Source organism: Melanotaenia boesemani, chromosome 2, assembly GCF_017639745.1.
Source record: "Melanotaenia boesemani isolate fMelBoe1 chromosome 2, fMelBoe1.pri, whole genome shotgun sequence".
NCBI classification, from domain to species: Eukaryota; Metazoa; Chordata; class Actinopteri; order Atheriniformes; family Melanotaeniidae; genus Melanotaenia; species Melanotaenia boesemani.
Genome location: NC_055683.1, coordinates 27,085,183 through 27,102,297, shown reverse-complemented (window position 1 = coordinate 27,102,297; position 17,115 = coordinate 27,085,183). Strand labels below are relative to the sequence as shown.

At 36.4% G+C, this 17,115-nt stretch overlaps 1 protein-coding gene across 1 annotated transcript in view; it reads left to right on the top strand.

Annotated features, from left to right (window-relative positions):
- Positions 1-358: 358 nt before the first annotated feature.
- Positions 359-17,115, top strand: part of LOC121652679 (protein tweety homolog 2-like) — a 33,449-nt gene continuing 16,692 nt past the window's right edge. Inside the window, exons 1-3 of the mRNA XM_042005587.1 lie at positions 359-1,102; positions 4,622-4,791; positions 11,908-12,019. Coding sequence (XP_041861521.1) covers positions 974-1,102; positions 4,622-4,791; positions 11,908-12,019 — 411 coding nt within the window. The 5' untranslated portion in view covers positions 359-973. The remainder of the gene's footprint in view (positions 1,103-4,621; positions 4,792-11,907; positions 12,020-17,115) is intronic.

Sequence of the window (17,115 nt, the reverse complement as noted above, 5' to 3'; positions counted from 1 at the left end):
ACCAAGTTGGAGCCTCGTCTGTCTTACCATTTGCACAAAAAGAGATTCGTTAACTGAGGTGCATTCAAAATTAAATTCACATACACAGACATAAATGCACAAACATGTATTAATAATTATGGTACAGTTTAAAATACAACTCCCAGTAACTCCCGTCGTACTTTAAATAAAAGCAAGGGCCATCATCGGCTGCAGGAACTCGTTACCATGCACGTCACTGTTCACCTTTTGTGCGCCTTATTGTCCACAAGAGGTCAGACATTAACAGGAGAAGCCATAAACAGTGCAGAGAATACCCCTGACTCTTTAACAGAAGTCAAAAGTTCAGGTCGGATGGAACAGAGCTTCCTCTTTCGATATGACTCAGTTTTGCACTGTAATAGGAAGTATTGAATTTTCTTGGAATTGAACACGCATAGAGAAAAGATGCACTGAGCAATGAGTTGCCTGAAAGTTTCCTTTGTTCCATTAGCGTTTATTTTCATTTTATACAATTGTTACGAATTTTAATGATGTGGATTTTCCCTATCTGTAGTCCCCCCTTTTCCTGCCATCATTGCAGGATGTAAGTTTGTTTTCATTAGTAACAGCCGCTGGTCGCGCCTTGTCCACTTGAATAAAGTTGTTGTCACGCCTCCTGCATTAAAGAAGGCAGGTCATATCGCTCCCTGATCTCCGCTCTAAAGCTTGGCCGCCGGCACTGTTTATACTGACAATGTGCGCAATTGAGCAGTAAAGCACACAACCATGGGAACCGGAGAAGTAATAAGTGATATTCATTATTATTTTGAGGGTACATCACAAGAGGACTTTTCGCTTTGATACCCTGTGCATATTGAAGCCTTGATCGTCTTTTTCTTTTCTTTTTTTTTCTTTTTACCCCACCTTTCACTCAACAAGGGAATATTTGATTGTCAAAGGCTCAAAGAGAAACTTGTTTCAGCGGTTTCTTGGATTGACTCTCCGAGCAGTAATGGCCACTGCCAGGCTTGATTATGTTGCTCCGTGGTGGACATACTGGCTGCACAATTTCCCACACTTCAATTTCTTATTCCAGTCGGTCGACAGCACTTTCAAGCCGGAGGAGGCGAGCTATCAGCAGGTTGGTAACTGTACTTGTATGTACAAGCGCACGTATTTACAAAGGATTCCAGACCAGAAGAAAAGTTGTTCAACACTGGTTTTTATAAGACTGTTTATTGTAAGAGTCCATCCAGTAAAATGAAAGTAGTTTTCAATACTTTCATTTAACTGGATTGACTAAAATGAAAATCTGTGCAGTTCTGTCTCATGTTTGGCTGCAGTAGGAAGTAGGAACCCAAACTCCAGTCCTCACATGATAACACATGACCTGTATTAAGTATGTTAACCATGAAGTTTCCCAGGTGTTGAAAACAACGTTGTGGTATCTTTATGTGTTTTCTTTACACACGTATGAATACTGTTCTTTGAGTGAGGTGACAAACATTTAGGATTTTATTCCTTATGATTTAAGATTACCCTATCATGAAGCATCATATGTGGCATGCTGTTTTAACTTTTTACATCTAATCTGGATATTTTAATCTACCAGTTAATCTACACAAAATAAACATTTCTGACATTTACATTGATCATTGCAGACGTCATTTTTATGTAAGGATAAAAACAACAATAAAAAACAAACAAAAAAACTTCTCCAAATGCATCATTGATGTCTAAAATTACCATTATGGGTGCCTTCAAATCAGTTCTTAAAAACACCCATCTGTTTAACATGGATTTCCCCCAGATGTGTACAGCTTGATGGCTACAATATACTACATGTTGTTAATCTCTTAGATGTTGAAACTCTTTAACTTGCTAAATCAAGGTTAATTTTACCCCAGAATGTTTTTTGTACAGTAAAGAGGAGGACTTTGTATAAAATTTTGAGATGTAGAAATATATTTCTCATTTGGAAGAATGCTGTTCATGATCTCTGAAATGTAATTACAGAAAGGAATGTCTTATGATTGAATTTTAAAATGGCTTGTCCTTATATTCACCCATCAAAATTTCTTTTAGACTCATGTTATCAACATGGTAGCCAACATAGCAAAAAGGAAAAGATAACTCTGCTCATCCTTATACATCCTCACCCAACACATTCTCTGTTGGAGGTAAATATGTTTTGTTCAGTCTAACATGGTCTTTTTTTTTTTTGTAGAATAAGTTATTTTTTCATGAAAAATTTTGTAAAAAAAAAAACATGTATAATTAATTTTCAAATAATTTCCTCAGAATTCATTTACACAGCCACAAAGGGTGCACATGTTACTGTTCAGGTATAGGGTCTAACTGTGGGCAGTTGTTGCCATAGTTTTTACCATAGTGACATGTTCTTATTGCGCCATTATTATTATTTTTTTATCTTTGTTCTGGACTTCAGTCCTTTTGATTTATTTTAGCATACAGCTAAATTACAGTTGCAGTAAGTAAAAACATTTCAGAGCCGCCCTACAAAATCATACAGGGGGACTTAAAGTTAGACAGGTCTAATTTTAAGTTAAGCCACATTAGGAACATTTAGAAGTATTTTTAAGCCGGTCACAAAAAAGTCTACATAAAAAAGAACAAGAACTTATGAGCTTTAAATATATATATATATGTATATATATGTATGTGTATATATATATATATATATATATATATATATATATATATATATATATAATCAACACATAACTTGTCTCACTCTGTTTAAATCCCTAAATTTCTTTCTTTGCATATCAACATCCATCACTGAATCCCAGCTCTGTCACACTGACTCAGTCATGGACTCATATGGCAATTAGATGGACTGAGTTTTCTGAAATCTAAAAATAACTAATTCTTGGTTTGATATGCTTATCTTCTGTCGTTGAGAAATGTGGAACATAAAGAACATTCACAAAAACATTCTTTAAATCTTGCTTTTTACTGTGTAATTGAATTAAACACACTTAGGCCTGTTTTATACAAAAATCCTTCTGATAAGATAAATGATCAATACATTCTAGTTAATGACCATACAAAAGCTTTTTTGTGTTCGTCTTTCTTCTTTGTCGTCATGGCAATGATCCCTTGTTATGGAATTGCATCCAGTGGAAATTGAAGTGCCTACATGTCAAATTACTAAACAACTGTGTTGAAAATTAGAGGAGCAAGTGGAGCAGCATTGTCCTTATAAAGGGCCTGAACTGAATTGTGGTGACAGAAAGCCCAGCCATGTTTGAACTCATTGTGGAATGTACACAAAGCCACTTCTGGCTCATCAGCAATGCCCTCCACGAAACAATTAGTAATTCATTGGATTAAGAGTTTGACCTTTGTGCTGATTGAAGTGTGGCAACCCAACTGGTTGTGCATCAACAATCCGCTGATGCCCTTTGTTACAGGATAGTTCCTTATACCTTGTTCTAAGTCAATTTACCACAACTTGAATGTTTATTAAATTGATGTTAGACTGAAATATTCTAATTGTAAACCTACTTGTTTAGTGAAAGTGCAAATTAGGACTCATCTTAACATTACTTCAAAGAGGTTTTGAGCTATGAAGGACATTGTTAGGATGTGTAAAGAATATATGCAAATTTAAAGTCAATGTCACGCAAATGGAATAATTAGCTGCAGATGCTGTTATAATATAGCCTTGCTTGTCTCAGAACTTGTGGGCATTAAAACCTGCAGTGAAAATTATTTTGCAACTAAAGTTGTGCTTTTGTTTAACTTATAATGATGTGAATCTGAACCCATAAAATATTCCTCCTAGCAATGTTTCCCACTATGGATATTGCAGTCTGGGTATGTTGGCTCCAATACTGATACCACTGTGATGATTGGAACCGTTTTTGTTTGTTTTTTTTTCTTTTATGTTTGTTTTATAGAGAAACAAAGTGATGAATATTCTCACAGCAGTTTAGGGGGAAGTAAGCCTTTCAAATTTGTGGAAATTTTTGAAAAAGTATGAGCAGTGCGTTTTTCCCACTTTCAGTAAGTTGTTTTTGTTTATGGGAATAGTCTAAAATACCATTTTCATGCACATAATGTCCAAAAGCAGGCAGTTCCAGTAAATGATTTCCTCTGCTTTTTCTACATCAATGTTCTTCTGTTTCTCCCCATCCTTCAGGCTTCTAATATTTTGCACACTCAGAAATCACAAGACTGAATGAAAGCTATCATGTCACATGATGCTCTCCTCCCACAGCCTTGGATCATTTTTGTTTTTCTTTTAGCCACCGTCCAAGTACTGCTGTGGCAGTTGGCAGAAAAATCAAGGTCCTCTGTGAGCTGTTTTTTTCCCCCCAAAGACCACAAAGGTCTGTGTTCCTTTTTGGTGTTGTTTTTGCTGCAAGCAGCAGTCAGCAATAATGTTGATGATAAGGATGAGAGAGCTACACACTAACCTCAAATGTATCTTTTAAACATGAGTGTTGTTTGATGCTGACTGGCTGTTTTGACTCAGGAACTTCACAAGTGATGGGGTCAGCAAGCCTGACACTCTCAGAACACACACAACATCTCTTTGACTCTTTGTAGATTAAATATGCTGACAGACTTTGCTCATTCTTCAGTTTGCAATCACATCTTAATCATGATTTTCTCTATTCTTCTTCCTCAGTCTCTGGTACTTCTAGCATGTGCTGGTGCCATTGGTCTTGGACTGAGCCTGCTGGTTCTGGCAGTGTACCTGGTGTGTTTGTGTTGCCGTAAAGACCTTGATGAAGACACCAAAAAGCCTGACACCTGCTGTGTCACCTTGGTTGCTGTCGTCGCAGGTCTCATCATATGGTGGGTATAAGTGAAAATAATTTTGTTCCATTTTTTGTTTTGTGACGTTTAGATGCAAATGTAATTATCTTGTTGTTCCACACAAAACTTAATAAATCTATGCTGATGAATTAATCCTTGTTAAAAGTTTTAAACCAATGCTTCATCAGCCATTTGCTCTCTAACTGTCATGATTACATCAGGACAGAGACCTTCACTGAGAAGCACTTCCATCCACCTTTACATTTTTATAATTTATTTTTAATTTATACTTGCTAGGGGAATAGTTTAAGTTGGAAAATCCAGGCTTTTCTCTCACCGACCACTTCTTCCAGGGGATCGTGAGGCATTTCCAGGCCAGCTGAGAGATGTAGTTCCTCTGTCCTAGGTCATCCTTAAGGCCTCCTCCTGGTGGGACATGCCTGGAACTTCTCACTAGTGAGTTGTCCAGAAGGCATCCTAACCAGATGTCCAAGTCATCACATCTGGGTCCTCTTGATATGGAGGAACAGCAGCTCTATCTGAGCCCCACCTGGATGTCTGAGCTTTTCATCCTCTGAGGGTGAGCCCAGACATCTCGTAGAGGAAGTTTGTTTCTGCTGTTTGTGTCTCTGATCTCATTCACTGAGTTACTACGCACAGATTGTGACAACCGGTAGGAATCCAGATCAACAAGTAAATCAAGTTTTACATTTTGTTCTTTTGCTTCATTCTTCCCACACTTGTGAACAAGTCACTGGAATACTTGAACTCCTCCACTTGGGGCAGGATCTCATTTCTGACCAAGAGAGGATACTCCACCCTTTTCAGAGTGAGGACCATGGTCTCAGATTTGGAGGTGCTCATCCTCATCCCAGCCGCTTCACACTTGGTTGTGGCCCAATGAAATATTATCAGCGAAGAGCAGAGACCTAATTCTGAATCCACCAAACCGGACCCTCGCAAAGCCCCAGCTGCATCTAGAAATTCTGTCCATAAAGGTTATGCACAGAATCAGTGACAATGGGCAGCCCTGGCAAAGTAACGCGAAAAAAGCTTGAACACTAGTTGTACAGGGATCGAACTGACCTTAGGAACATATGCCTCTCTTTTTCTAATCTCTATGTCTTCAGTTGCTGTAAGTCAGTGACCTCGTTTGACTATCTTGTATCCTACACTGTGTTGCAGTGAACATATACTAATATTAGAGCTGGTACCTGTATTTGAGAGCCTCACAATGTTCAGCTTATCATTTCCCACTCTAGCTAGGAATAAAGACGTACAAGGAATTATTGTATTATATCTTTAATCACAGTGAAACAGAGCAGGGATCACTGGACTGATGTAAAGTGCAATAATGTCTGGTATCATTTCTAAACAAGGGATCCCTACAGTTGAAAATGTTACTTATAATAGTACAGAATCAGTTAACTGTAGTTGTCAAAACACCTGCCACACTGCGTTTAAAGCTAAACAGTTAACACAAAGAGTTTCTGTAGCAACTAGCAAGTGAAGGGCTGCAAATCTTAAAAAAATAGATGACAACAGTCCTGCAATATTTAGCCTTTTGTTCCTGTGTATTTTTCCTCATTTAGCAATGATTAATAAATAGATTTGGGTGAAGGACTGCTGCTTTCCTGTGATTGTTAACTGACTCACATTGTCTGGGAATACACAGTGACATTTAGCTTGAATATTTTTAAAAGTATGTCTGTATTATTATTTAAATATGGCTCATCAGTCTTTTTGTAATAAAAGTCCAACTCTTTCTTTCTTGATATATAACCAAGGAGAGTCTTACTGCCATTTTTGTTTGGAGTTATCACATGAATAAATCTTCCAAAAACTAATCCCAAAGTGATCAGATGGCCTCATACCACAGCTGATAAGGTTGCTGCTCAGCTGGCCATTTTAAATGTTTTTCTAAAGCAGACTAGGACTTAGATGCTTTGCTGCCAATTTATGTATACAAAAACAGAGAGGGAGTTCCCATAAAGCTTCCAGAACCACACTGTCAGATATAATTGTACTTTTGCATATGATTTAATACAAAAAATGTCGAAAAATGAAAGAGAACAAATTTGTCCCAAAAAGACTTGATTGAATTTGTACACTGATTCACTTAAACTTGTGACAGTGTTGGGCTTTAGCGTTGTTAGCTATCCATACCAAGTCACTACAGCAGCACAAGAGGCCTGCTGTAACTATACCTAAGTGACTATGCATGATACTATTATATAAGATCTTGTAAAGTTAAAGTTCCCAGCAATGACTTATGTTAAGATTCAGAACCTTATTGACACAACTGAAATGTTTAACAAAGATATTTTGGGTAGTCTTTGCTTAAAATGTACTTTTTATCTCTACACTACCATGCAAAGTGCTCCCAGTGTAACATTTTGTAACATTTTGTACTTATCTTGGGTTTTCTTTTCAATATCAAAGTACAGACATTTAGAGTACAAAATTATTGAGAATAAAACACAAACATTGTATTTATAGAAGTGTGCTATCCTTTCATTGCGACATGAGCATCTGAGCTCTGCTTTTGTCCTTGATTTTTTGCAATTACTTGACTGGAAGTCACAAATAACTAGTGGGATTCTTTAAATATACTTAAGGAGTCACACTTCTGTCTACATATAGTCAAAACTATTAGATTTAGAGAGCTGTCTGCAGACCTGCAAAACTAGGATATCGTGGTAAAAGGTACATTTTTGCATTTGTTCTACATAAAAAAATTCCCAAAAGCACAGTAGGCTCAATTCCAGTCATTTTCTGCAGCTTATCCGAGGTAAGGTTGCAGAAGAAAGACATCCCTCTCCCCAGTGACACTCTCCAGCTCCTCCTGGGAGAGTCTCCTCCCAGCTGAATGTGTCTGGAAAACTTCCCAATGGAGGTGATCGGAGGCATCCTTATCAGATCCCTGAACCACATTAGCTAACTCCTTTCAATACGGAGGAGCATTATCTCTGTGCTAAGCTCTCTCTGGTTGTATAAGCTCCTTACCCGATTTCTCAGGCTGAGTCTGGCCACCTTCCAAAAAAAAAAAAATAAATAAATTCAGCTGTTTGTATCTGCATTCTTATTATTTCAGTGTCAACCCAAATGATCATAGGTGATGTATGGAACATAGATAGACAAGTAAATCAAGAGTTTGTTTTTCAACTAAGCAAACCAGTGATGCACCCTCATTACATTTAGTGAAAACCCAGTCTGTGATCCATCTCTTGCTCCATCCTACCATCATCTGTAAACATGTTGCTATACTTAAACTCCTTCACCTGAGACAAAGACACATTCACAAACCAGGAGAGATGGAGGCTCTTTTTTTTTTTTTATGGAGAGAGATCGCAACAAAAGTCCAGGACATGATCAGATACTGTTTTAAGAACCTGGAAGTTTCTATAAATGTGATCCAACGCACTTTTATAAGATTTACAAAAGGATATGATGGTAGTGTGCCAATTTATAGATTAACTTCTAAATGCATAGAATCAATATTGGACACCAAAGCCTCCCTCAATAAGTATCACCTCTATAAAGTTACTACTACAGTGAAGCGTTGTCATGGCTGCATCATTCTGTAGCAATATTTTAATCTTTCTAATTTGTAATTTTAGTGTAATTTTTAATTTCTTGATTTTTAGATTGTTCCATTCAGTATGTTTTTTATGTTTAAACTTGTGACAATTTCCACTTTAACTATTAATATAGCACTTTTCAAACAGAAAGGCCAGTTAAATGGCTTTACAGAGCAGGAAAAATGCTCAAAAAACAATATATAAATCTAAGAAAAATAAAAGTCATCAATTTACTGGAGTTGTTCTTGTTGGTGTTTTGTGTTCTAGCAGAATCACTTGAAGCTCGTTACTTGTCTTCGCTTAACCTATTGAGACTATATGCAGCTAATGAATGTCCCTTCATTTATGTGTAAAGGGCAGCTCAGGTCTTAATGGATTAAGCTGGCCTACAGCAAAGACAGAAAAACAAAGAGAAACAAGAAGTATCTTGTTTAGAAAGACACTAGCTGTATGTTTTTCTCTTTTTTTATATATATCATGGGATGTTGATATCTTTATAGTTCTATATATCTAAGAAGGATCTAGTTGTGTGCCATAAACTTTGTGCTACTTTTAATTCAGCATTGCTACTGTGTTTGGTTCTGTTACCCACAATACAATTTATTCTAGTGCCAGTTTAATATACTCATATCAGCAGGTTTAAAGCCTTTTTCATTTCAATGTTTATAGAAGTGATCACTGTGTTTATCTTTAGACATGGGGTAAAAACAAAGGTGCAGTTATTCAGTCATTTTTTTATGTGAAGTGTGTTTTCTTGAAGAAATTAAATATGCTTGAGTTTATATATTGTGCACTTTACATGTTCATTTCTTTCATAATCTACAGCTGATGCAGTGAGCATTTTGCACAGGCATATGAGTTTTCCTTGAGGCTAAATTGCCCCGTGATGTTCCGTCTCATTGCTGTTTCATTTCTGTGTCATTAGCTGGTCTTTGTTGTTGCTGATGTGTCATTCTGGCCACGGGGTTAATGAAAAGCTTACTGCGAAGGCCAACACAGATGTTTTCAATAGCTTCAAGCAAAATTGTGTGGTTTCTTTTAACTAGCTGAATGAGGTAATTCTATAACCATATCCATGCAGTTTGGCTAATAAGGGCTGACGTAAGTGTGTCTTTTTTTCCCCCAGACTTGATGGTACATAATATTCTCTATGTCTCTAATCATAACCAGAGAACTAGTTTAGTGGAAAAGAAACAGTGTTTTCCTTATATGAATAAATTGACAAGAAGAGAACACAAACCAAATGCATGCCTACAGTCATTTGCTTTAATATATCAGCTGGAGAGAGAAATTTGAACATTTTAAGGACTGACCTGTCTCATATTTGATGTTGAAACATGACAATGAAACTAGCTTTCAGTTTTATACCACACTATTCTTTTGTATAAACATTTTGGTGGTTTATGCAGAGGCCTTTTGGTTTTGAACCTTTTTTTGTTCATTCATTATAGAGGTGCAAAGTACGCTAACAATTGATTGGCAAAGGAGATAAATTATATTTTAAAATTTCTTGTCTCTTATAGGCAGTGAGTCATTTTTGTCCTTTTCTGTTTTTGTCAGTTCTGCTTTTGTCATGATGATGAATGTATTCTGGCTCCAGTTACTATTTCAGCAGATGACATGAACTGACATAAAGACTATATCACCATTTTTCTGTACAGTATATCAGCCATCTATGTTGAAGGAAACAATTTTTCAATGACTTCCACAAATAAGAATATATCTATGTAGGGATGATTTAAACAGACAGTTTGAATGTCTTTACACCTTAGATGATTAACAGAAAATTAAATTAGACTCTTTTGCTGATCTACTTTTGTAGGAAATTGTGTTGTATCTAAGCAGACATTTGCAATGTGTCACAGCAAAACGGGAAGTGGTACATATTCCATGGAAGATAATGGGAGAATCACGTGTCTCAGAGCCTGTTTGTGTGCAATTTTTCCAGTACTGTCTCACATAGGGTATCAAAATTTTCCTCTGAAATTTTGGGAATAAACAAGGACTTAGTTTTTCTGTAGCGGGGAGGAAAACAGCAACAACAACAACAAAAAACAGACTGAGAAGAGCAGTTTTATTTCACAATTATTTATTAGTTATACTGATAGGTTTTTAGAATCAGAGTTCTCAAATGAGATTTCCCAGATTTCATGTCAAGAATCAGATGGTCTCGTTGGAAATTATTTGTTTTATATATATATATATATATATATATATATATATATATAAATGAAATTGTATCCAATTTCTTAGAAATAACAATTAAGCTGTGAACTCCTGCAATGTGTTGTGTGGTTGATTAGCTATCTGTTCTGCCCTCACTACATGTAATAAGGATACAGCAGACAGACAGGTAAACTCCTCAGCAAATGCCAGGTGTGTGTTTTCTTTACTGTTTCACATTGTTGACAGGGTGAAAAAAACAGAAACAGTATTTGTACCTTTACATTCAATCTATTCAGCAAATTACTAAAATCTATATGAATCGTAAAGTGTCAACATTGCTATTAATATCACATAAATTTCACATAAATCACATAAATGTTTTAGGTATTACAATATACTCACAAGGAATGCTCTCTGAGATAACAAGTTAGAATGGTTGAGGACTGCATCACTAAAGAGCAGCAGCCGTGCCAATCACCGTCCACACTAGTGGTGAGCAAATAGATCTAAATATGGATAATGTCGATACCAACCAAATAATGTTGTTTGTGGGCACCTGATTAGAAAAATTCTAAATGTTAGGCTTGAAAAGTGTTAAAAACTTCATAAATAAGGATAATATGAAATTTTTATGAAATGAGTAATACTTTGTTGTTTTTGCAGTAATGCTGTAAAAAATTAAAGCCTCAGTTCCACAGATTAATATCTTAGCAATAATGCGTTAATTTTGACAGCCCTATAAAAAAATATGGCTATTAATGATAGTAGCCCTTTATAAACTTGGTATCATATCGATACCAAAACTTGCACCCCTAGTCCACATTCACAATGTGCTAGTAATTTCCTTCTGAGAAAAGGGTAAATATTGAACACAGAACTTAATGTGCAACAGCACCCCCACTGGCTGGGAGGTATAACTGCCAGCAAGCAATCTAATCAATTGAAATGATCTAACTAAATGCAGTCAAAGTGTTACCAATCTCCAACCTTTGCAGAGGATTATGTTATTGCACTTAGTATTGTGGTGTACTGCAGTCTGCAAGAAGTAGAGCTGCACTGACTGTAGGGGTGAGGGAATAATCCTTCCTATTACAAAGGCTCAGTTACAGCCTCGGAAGGCTGCTGGGAGGTGAGAAATAGGAATTGATTTTATTCTTCTTGGACATACTTTCAGATGTCAAACTGAATTGTGATGTGGAGTTAGATTTGTATATGATACAAGCTCAAGCTTGCCCAAAAAAACTGTTTGTATGATATTTTTAACTAATATTTTCTACACACTATACATACATATATATATATATATATATAGTAGGCTTATACACTATAAAGTTCAGAATCAGCATAACAAATATGGAAACAAACATTATTTATGAATTTGTTTTGTCTGAATCTCTTCTTTTCACAGCTCTGCTGTAGGAGTGGGTTTCTATGGGAACAGTGAGACCAATGATGGGGTCTACCAGCTGACCTACTCGCTTTACAATGCCAATCACACACTGAGTGGCATCAACAGTCTGGTGAGAGAAGCATGTCAACCTCTGCAATCCACAACTTGAACATCATTAATGTTAATGTGGTTTGTAAGATAATTTGTATTTAGAATTCTGTAAATAACTTGGGATGCTCTGTAAATTCTTAAATAAAGTGTAATTTGATGGCAGGAGGCATAACAAAAGACAACATCTCAGTAATTACAGCTAACAGACTGAATTGGCATCAGGGCGATAACAGAGGTTTTAAATGAAAACTGTAAGATTACTTTTGTGAAAATTACCTTAAAAGATAACAGCAACTTAATATGTTTGCACAATTCAGTAGTAATTTCATAAGAACTTTGGCATTGCTAAGGTCCTCCAGGAGCTATCTCATGCAGACAGGATGTGAGCACCACACCCTGTCTGCATGTGGTGCTCACTTGTGTGGTATAAATTGGATTTAAGAAGAATGCCTCCACAGATCCATTTTCTTGATAAATTTCAAAGAATTTGGGGAAAATTTTTTCATCAGTGTTACATTATGTTACTAAAGGACTGAAAGAATCTATGGAAATCTCTTTACACTAGTGAAAAAGCAGAAAAGCAATAATGAACGGTACTAATCTTCAGGCCCTCAGGCAGCACATCATTAAAATCCAACACTACTCTGTGGTTAAAATCACTGTATGGTCTTAGGAACATTTATGAAAGTCAATGCAAAGCAAAAAGTGTATATTTAAACAATGTCCATACTTATTTAGGATGTACTGAGGTGCTATAGAAAATGGTTCCATGGCTTGAGGGTGCATCAGTGTACATGGCTTACACAACTTGCATGTGTTTGGCAACATTTATGCTCAATTATATGTGAAGATTTTTAAGAAATGTGCTGTAATCTAGATGATGTCATTTTTTGTTTCAAGAATCCAGAATGATCAAAGTCAAGATGAAGAAAGTCCCAAACTTTTCAGCAGCTGATGTTCCCAATGTTGGATAAACAAGTGCTGTGGATTTACAAAAGCATTTTACAGTATTTAATTATACTACAATATAAAGTATTTTTTTTTATCCAGTAAATTTTGGTTTGAGGTGCAGAAAATATCCTGTCGATCCAGACGAATTCTAGAGATGCTTATTGTCACAGTGGTGTCAATTGGTTGAGGCTGACAGGTGACGGGTGTCCTTACCAAGACTGGTTATGCTGGAGGTTTTCCTTCCAGTTAAAAGGGAGTTTTTTTCTTTTCACTGTCGCCCTTGGCCCCATACTTGCTAGAGGACTGAATCGAAGATGAGACTATGCAATCTGTTGGTTTCCTTAGCTGGACAATTGTTATTCATGAACTGACTTTTATGAAAACAGTTCTTATAAATTGGGCATATGTAAGTTTAATTGGATTTCAAATTAAGTAAATTAAATTGTATTAAATTGATCTGTGTCTGTAAAGTGTGCTGAGATGACTTTGTTATGAACTAATGCTGGACAAATTGCTGAAACTGACATTTAGTATTAGTCTAATATTTCAATCTAATATGCACAATGTTGCAAACTATATACTGTAGTCATCTAAATATATTTTGTTTAAAAATAACCATGCATGGTTATATAAATGTTTTAATCAAGAAAAGTCTATACCTCTACAAAGTTAAACAAGAATTTCTACATTTTTTTAAAACTGGAACGCTGCTCGGGAAATCCACCTGATAGATGACACGGTTCCATCATCGAGTCTGGAATGCAGAGTTTTAAGGTCGGAAAGTTACGTAATGCACCTTTAATACATATTTTCCTAATGGTGCTTGGTGGGTAGGTACTTCGCAAGAGGCTGTCATATTGAAGAGACAAATGGCAGATACACAACCCTTCAGCTTCACAGTTTGTGGTCTTGTGAACTAGTCAGTACCGCAGGCGATTGTGGAGGCATCCACCCCTATTTTCAGGAGCTCCCCATAACAGTGAGGGATAAATCCATTAAAAGCACTAGAAAATTAAAATATGATCCCCTGATCTGATGTAAGCCCCAGGGTCCTGAAGGCCATCTGGTACCATATGCAAAGACAACAGATTCTGGCATACTTGCAATGATGACATGACTTTAATACTTAACAATAAATAGTTAAAAAAGAAGTTACAGTTAAACTGTAACTGTTAAAAAAGTAGACAAAATTTTGACATATGCTGCAGGCATCATATTAAAAATATATTAAAATAAAGACTTAAAATTGTAAGATTCTCTTTTAAGATTATATATATATATATATATATATATATATATATATATAGAGAGAGAGAGAGAGAGAGATTTTCATTTAGCTGTTTTTGTGTTTTCATTTAAAAAAAATATACTAAATCATAGTTTACATGAAAAAGGGTTGTATAAACGTTTTCAAAGTGAATCAGTGTAAGCTTACCAGGACAAAAAAGTGTTGGTGTTGTGCAAAATATGAACATAAATTTTGCTGCGAATAACTGCTTGGCCCATGCTTCTGGTTTTACTAATAAATGCTAACATGTAACAGCAAGGCATGATCCGCACGTGGCTTGTTGCTTCGCTCTTTTATGGAAGCACTGCTTTACATCTGGTAGACAACAGAGCTTCTCTCGTAAACATGGGGTGTGCATCTGTGTCAAAGCAGCATTTCACTGTGGGGGGTCAGTATCCACTTTTGATGTCACAGTGGGGGAATTTGGGTGACTGCTCTCTGAGGATTTGTAAATAGGGTTTATTTCTATGCAACTACTGACCTGCATTCAGAGAAGTTATTTTAGGAAGCTTAGGGGGCAGGATGGAGGAAGAAGAGCAAGAACACGGCCTTGCAAGACATAGTAATCACAATAGGGAAGGAGAGGATTAACTCCCATCTGCTGTGTGTTAATGGATGTTAAGCCTCACTTCTTTCCGTCTCATGCAGTCTTGCTAACCGCATTGTGTGTGTATTTGGGTGCATGATCATGCCAGTGTCATATATCCACTTTAAGTGCTTAGACACACATATACAGTATTGCATGAATGGTATGGATAGATTAGTGCTCATGATCTCACTGACATGATAACACAATCCAAGAAGGATAATGGATTTAGATTTGTATGATACACTAATTTTGGTTGGGATGTACACAAGAAACAAAGTAACAAATGATTAAACAAAACAAAACACATCAAGGCTTCATTTTCAGCAGGAACATCCAAAAGATGGTTAAAATCACTGTATGGTCTTAGGAACATTTATGAAAGTCAATGCAAAGCAAAAAGTGTCCATACTTATTTAGGATGTACTGAGGTGCTATAGAAAATGGTTCCATGGCTTGAGGGTGCATCCAAAAGACCTTGTATTTTTATTAACTTATCTCCAAAGCAGCATGAACAGAAAAAATATAAAACCAATATACACTTTATTTCAGTGTTGTTGTGTTGAACTCTATTATCTTCAATTTGGTAGCGCAAATCTATAGGTAGTAGATGGTATTCAACTTGATGCTGACTTTCTTTGAGGTGTGTTGGTATTGATTTAATCCTACAGTATAATGAAGTCTATGGCTGCATGAAAGGAAAAGATATTCCCTTAGGAAAGACTTTCTCATGTGCAAAATTCTAGCTCAATGCAACAAACTCCCCTTACAGAGTTGACTGGCGGGCAGTCCCACAAAGCCGAAGCTGCTTTGGTCTGTGTGCAATCTTGCAGATGATATCAATTTCTACATTATTCTTTATAGGCTTACCAAATGTTATTTTAGTTAAAAATAATAATTTCTGTATTCCCTTTTGATTTAAAGTCTTAGAAACATTTTCTTTTCTTTATTTCACATGAAGTAGGAAGAAACAAGAGATGTTTGGAGGCTCCAGTTAGGTTAGTGATTTGCTCTGAGACGTTTGACTCTGCTGATTGCTTTTAAGGGTTCTCATCATGAAATGTGCACTTTCACAGTCTGTAAGGGATTATCATGTGTCATTGAAGGAAAGATTGGATGAAGAGGATCATTCTCCTGTTACTACTGAAGAGGGTTTTTGATTGTTCATACACATTCTGCATTTCAGCTTTGTTTCCACTGCTCAGGTTGCGATATTAAGGGCTCTTCACTGCTGGCAGGAAATAATGGGTGCGAGACCACGGCAATGACACTATTTCAAAATGTAGGTTTCCAATTTATGGCAGTGCTTACTTTCTTACATTCAGTGCTTCCTCTTTGAAACTGAAAGTCGCTGGGTGATTCTTGGAACAGAATAATCTTGGTTATCTGGATCATATATCAGTTCTTAGTTTTCTCGGTTTCTTGAATGCAATAGCTATTATCATCCGTTTTATTAATTTATTTATTTAGTCTGCTTTGTTTTTGTTTCCCGTGGGTAATACACTCAGTTTCATCACTGAAGACTTTAAGCAGAGGAGTACTGTTGGATATAAAATTGATATTTTGGGAATAGTTGCAGTGAGCCTCATTTTACAGGCGTGTCCAGTCTGGGAATCCTCATTGTGACCTGCTTTTCTGCAAAAGAGAGCTTTAATCCATTTTAAAAGAAGACGGGACAGCCCAGATTAGGGAAATGTGGATCACCCGTAGCAGCTAGCTGATGGATTCCATTCCTCACAGTCAGGCAGACTGACGTGCAGATAAGATTTGAAGCACTGTGGCAGGAACTGGGAGGGATAATGAACATAGGGGAGGAGAGTGAGAACAGCTTACCAGCAGTCGCATACCCTGCCCTTTGGGATTGCTTCAGTTGCGGAACGGCCTATATCTTCGCTCCGTCTCCACTTTAGCACTCATTTCTTGGGTCTTAGAAACTATCATTGGCATTAGTCAGTAAAATTTAATCAACAGTGTGATGTTTTTGCAGTGTCAGATGCAGTTTCAATGAGACAAAAATACAGTATCTTATTTGTGGTAAATTTGCATGTGTGCAAATCAACAGTCTGATCCAGAACAGAGAGAACTCCCACTCAATGCAATGTGTTCAGTCACTGTGATATATTGTGAGTATGAGAGCTTATAGAGCATGCTGTGCCATAAAACAGTTTATATGACGCTGTGAGTTGTTTTTATTTAAGCCCAGGCTTATTTATTGAAAAATTCACTTAACAAATATCTTCTAATTCATAAATGTATCAACAGCAAATATGGAAAGTTGAAGTACCTTGAA